At 43.0% G+C, this 4,440-nt stretch overlaps 1 protein-coding gene across 1 annotated transcript in view; it reads right to left on the bottom strand.

Moving 5' to 3' along the window:
• Positions 1-1,356: 1,356 nt before the first annotated feature.
• LOC104514386 (pleckstrin homology-like domain family B member 2) overlaps positions 1,357-4,440 on the bottom strand; it is a gene marked incomplete at its 3' end in the record, with an annotated part of 27,206 nt that continues 24,122 nt past the window's right edge. The window contains exon 6 of the mRNA XM_010158049.1: positions 1,357-1,485. Coding sequence (XP_010156351.1) covers positions 1,357-1,485 — 129 coding nt within the window. The remainder of the gene's footprint in view (positions 1,486-4,440) is intronic.

The raw sequence follows: 4,440 nt of genomic DNA, 5'->3' as shown, positions 1-4,440 counted from the left end.
TGGACATTTAACTGCACCCCCATGCTTCAAGTTTTGTCCCACTTTTAAAACCAAAATAGTTATTAAGCCAACTTTGAAGGCAAAAAAAAAAAAAATCTTTAAAATTTAACCAAACAGAAATCTAGAAGCCTCTTGGTGGTCAATAGTGGATAAGGGTTTACTACCATCCCACAGCAACAAGACTGCAACTTCTTATGAATTAGTACCATCAAGTACGTGACTGGACAGGAAAGACTTCCTTTCCCTTTAGTATGTGAGATATTACAGAATACTCCTTTTTTTTTTTAAAGGTAATATACAAAAATCCTTCTGTGTCTCAAAACCAGCAAACTTCTCAGCTACTACAGAAGAATTTAACATTGTTATTTCCAAAAGCGGACTTTTTTTACTTTTTGCTCTTTGAAAATAACAAAATAGAATTCTGCAAATAAACCAAAATCTAAAGAATCTAAAGAAAAAAATCTAAAGAAATCTAAAGCCAGGAAGAAAACAATTTTAAAAATCAAGTTTGACTTTCAGATGGCCTCTTGAGCTTGCCATACTGACGCTTTGAAAATTATTTCCCCTCACCCACTATAGCTAGCTATACGTGCTGTAGAACCACTTAACGTTAATGAGTACTAAAATCTTTCTAGGGAAAAAACTATATCTTCACAGGCAATATTTTAGCTTTTTGGTTACAAATAATACAAAATAAATTCAAGCTCAATTAGGTTTTACGCAAAGGTTAATATACCAATGTGCAACTGCTGAAAATGTAGGAAAAAAATAAAATAAAGCTATTTTAATAAGTGGTATAATCTTCAAAATTAATTTTTCAAAGCACAATTCAGACCAACAGCCAAGCTGTACACTGAAAGAAACAAGTTAGCCACGGCTTCACTGAGACAGCCATGTACAGCATTGCAAAGGAGGAATACACAACAGGATCATCCAGTAGCAGCAGGAACGTGCTGCTAAATTGGCTGATCCCACTGACCTAAGTTCAGTCCCTGTCTTTGCTCACACAGGGACAGAGTGATACTCCAACATCCATCTAAACATCACAACAGCTTCCACACCACCCAGCAGGCCTAAGGTGCTAATTACAGGCAAGTAGCCCAAAGCTTTAAAAAACATTGAACACAAAATTATTTTTATTCTGCCCATTTGTGCCCTATGCGTTCGCCACTGTGCACATCATCTATTACAAGCATTCCACAAAAAACCATAACCCTTGTGACTATTAACAATTACAGGTTGCAAATACGTTCGGACACTGGATACTTGAAACAGAATGTGTTACACTTAACTCTAAAAAAGAAAAAAAAATCAACAAAAAAAAAAGTTAGTGCAATCTTGAAACTTGCTACTGACCCTCTTCAGCTGCTGCTGTAATTGTTCCCTCATGGACTCAGGGCAATTATCAAGCTGCGTCTTCTGCTCGGAGTAAAGCTCCTGAAGCCTCTCTAGTTTTTCCCTCTCAGCATCAAGTTTTAATTTTTCCTGAAGCATGAACCAGAAAATAAACACAATTACCTTCAAACCCAAGCAGTTGTTAGTGGTTATGACAGTGCGTGCGCCCTTAACGAGCAGTTGAGGCACGTAGGTCAAAGACAAACTCGTTGTTAGTTGAAATGCAATGGTGGGATGCAAAATGATCAAAACAAAACATTAATCTTTTTAGTGTGGTGATTAATTCTCTTCCCTCGTCACCGTGTTCCATACCCGTGACCGGATGATGCCGTTAAAGCCCACTGCCCAAACACTTGTCTCACCTAATGCAAAAAAGAAACAGAAACAACAAAAAAAGCCACCCCAAAGAGGAAATGGCAGCCATGTTAGCGAGGTAACTGATGAAGGAGAGAGGAGAGAGAAGCTTTTAGAAAGCAAAATGGATGGAACATGACTGCAGTCTGGCAACGAGGGGAAAATGGATCTTCCCAGGAGAATGGATTACATGCCTGTGTGCCTCTGTACATTTAGCAAGCAGTGAAAAACCAGAATGAGACAGGCCTTCATAAAGAAATAACTGGGCCAGGAAATCCTGTTGCAGCAGAAACACCAAGTGATTTAGCAAATTTGCTTCAGGATGCAGGAACTGTAACCTGTTCTCAGGGATCAAAGGGGACTGCTCGACCTCCCTGGTCTCCCCTAAATAGTTCAAACTTCCCTCCTGTTCGAGTAGCAGTACTCTGCGCACTGCTTCTCACCCTCAAAAGCCCTCAACCTTTAAATCTTCGTAATAAAATACTACATAATTTACTGTGCAGCACTGCTCCAAAGACAGGCTTCAGATGACTTAAAGCTACCTTGTAGACATCGATGGACCGAGTCTGGGAACTTTTGGTTCATAGGTTTTCTATGTCTTTTACTTGCATCCACAGTGGCCAACACAGCAGATGCATTTTCTTCAACTGAGCAATTAATAACTGCTCATATGCCAAGCATAAATAACCAAGCAAATCGCTGAAGCCCAGCTCTCTGCTACCTTCTGGAGTCACAGTGGTATAGTTCCCTCTTCCTACTCCTTGTTCTGTGGTGATGCAACTCCTCCTGGGTGGGCTCTAACTCTCCTTTATATTAAAAAAATTAACAGTATCCACCCCAACATTTTACCACCTTCTTTTGGATGCTCCAAGAACAGCTGAATTGTCACAGCATCCACTCATTTTTCCCCGCTTTCTAGTCCCAACTATTATTTAAATTTAAAATCAAACGTGTGGCTCAGCGGGTGCTGTATGATCAGACACTTCGCAGCACCCTTAGGGCACATGCCATAGAGGGGGAATTTCTTTTAGTATACAGCACTTGTATACTATTACATTTCAATCTGTTGGATGGTCTTTCCCCAAAACCTCCTCTCTCTTGTTCCTGACAAGGTTCTCAAACCCTCACACACGGTAGAGGCACAGTAACAAATATGTATTGGCTGCCTACTTTCTTTAGGGTTTTATCTCTAAATCTGAGTGGGATCAGGAACTGGAATTTCATTTTCCCAGTATTTAAAAGCAACAACAGGAAGCATTCTCATTCAAGCCCAATGTCAACCAAATTCATTTACACATGCAGCTTCCAGGCTCATACAATCAGGCAAACAAAATGCTGAACGCAGAAGTTTATTTTATTTAAGCTTGTAAAACTGAGCAACTGAGCCAGCATATTCAATTACCAAGACTTCCCATACCAGCTTCTACCTTACAATGGCAGCAGCAGGGCTCAGAAACAGAGAGGATGTAGCACATGCAAGCTGCACAATGAGGGAGAAGTGTGCAACTCCTGAGAGGTCACCTCTAGACCCCTGTCCTCAGGGAACCCTGTTTGCTGAATCATCCTTACTGCCAACATGGAAGGAAATCTATGAATAAACTGGTAGTTCCCCTCCTCACCAACCTTGCTGTTCATTTAACATCCAACCTACGGCCTGCCACGGTGTTTCTCACCTTCCTCCTCTGCCCACCTGGCAGTCCGCAGCAGCAAGGACTCCCCTGACCTTAGCTGCAGTATCGTGCCCCTGCAGCTATTCATAGCCCTCTGAACGTCTGCAACAAGCACACTCGTTCATTAACGAGCAAGGCCAATCTCGAGTATGGGGAGACATCATCAGCAAGTAAAAAACTCTCCGAGAATCCTGCCAGAGATACTGTTACTTCCCTCAAGAAATGAGAAATGTATTCCTCTGAGCCTGAAAGTGATACTCATCTGGTCTATTTATAGGATAGGAAGTGCTAACATCCCACCAGACTGGCTCCCTTCAAAATGTGCCGTCTGAACAGGAAATACCACTTTCAGCAATGAGAGGCATTATATGTTCTGCAGCTGTGGAGGAGAGGTCGCTGACATCTCTGGCTGTGCACTGGTAAAGTCCATTTAATTCACAATAAGTTGTTTGATAAAAAAAAGAATAATCAGAATTTTTTCGTCCGGTCTCTTCTATAAATGGATCAAGGCAAGCTCTTTCAGAAGGGAAAAGGCGAGCAGTGTGGCAAGCTCAGTGCAGATGCAGCTGAGGCAGGCCTGCGCTGGCTCCATGCGCTGTTCGCTGAAGAGCAGCCAGGCCCAGAGCTGTGAACACAGCCCACGTGCTCCAGCTGCTCATCCTCACTTAACCGCATGAGCTCACGCTTAAGCACTGCTCCGCAGACAAGCGCTTCCCGGCCCCAGGGTTGACTCCGGAGTTGCATTAACTGCAGTCCGGCTGAATCCTGTTTGAGGAAAGCAGCACAGCTCGGTAAGGCTTAACATTTGGTCTTGGCCTACTGCCCAGCCTGCCCCACAGTCTGCCTCTAGGTACACGTTAAACGAGCTTGGGGTCAGCCAGGACACACAGGGCAGGGCTGACTTGGCTTCTGATGATGCCGGGGCACAGCTTGGGTCAGTTTTGGAGGATATCTGACTATTGGGAAGGACAGCAGTAGAAAGAATTGACGCGTGACACTGTCCCCCAAGAGGGCAGACATA

This window comes from Eurypyga helias, unplaced genomic scaffold (genome assembly GCF_000690775.1).
Source record: "Eurypyga helias isolate BGI_N326 unplaced genomic scaffold, ASM69077v1 scaffold27138, whole genome shotgun sequence".
Taxonomy (NCBI): domain Eukaryota; kingdom Metazoa; phylum Chordata; class Aves; order Eurypygiformes; family Eurypygidae; genus Eurypyga; species Eurypyga helias.
The sequence above is the reverse complement of the archived record's forward strand: the minus strand, read 5'-3'. Positions and strand labels throughout refer to the sequence as shown.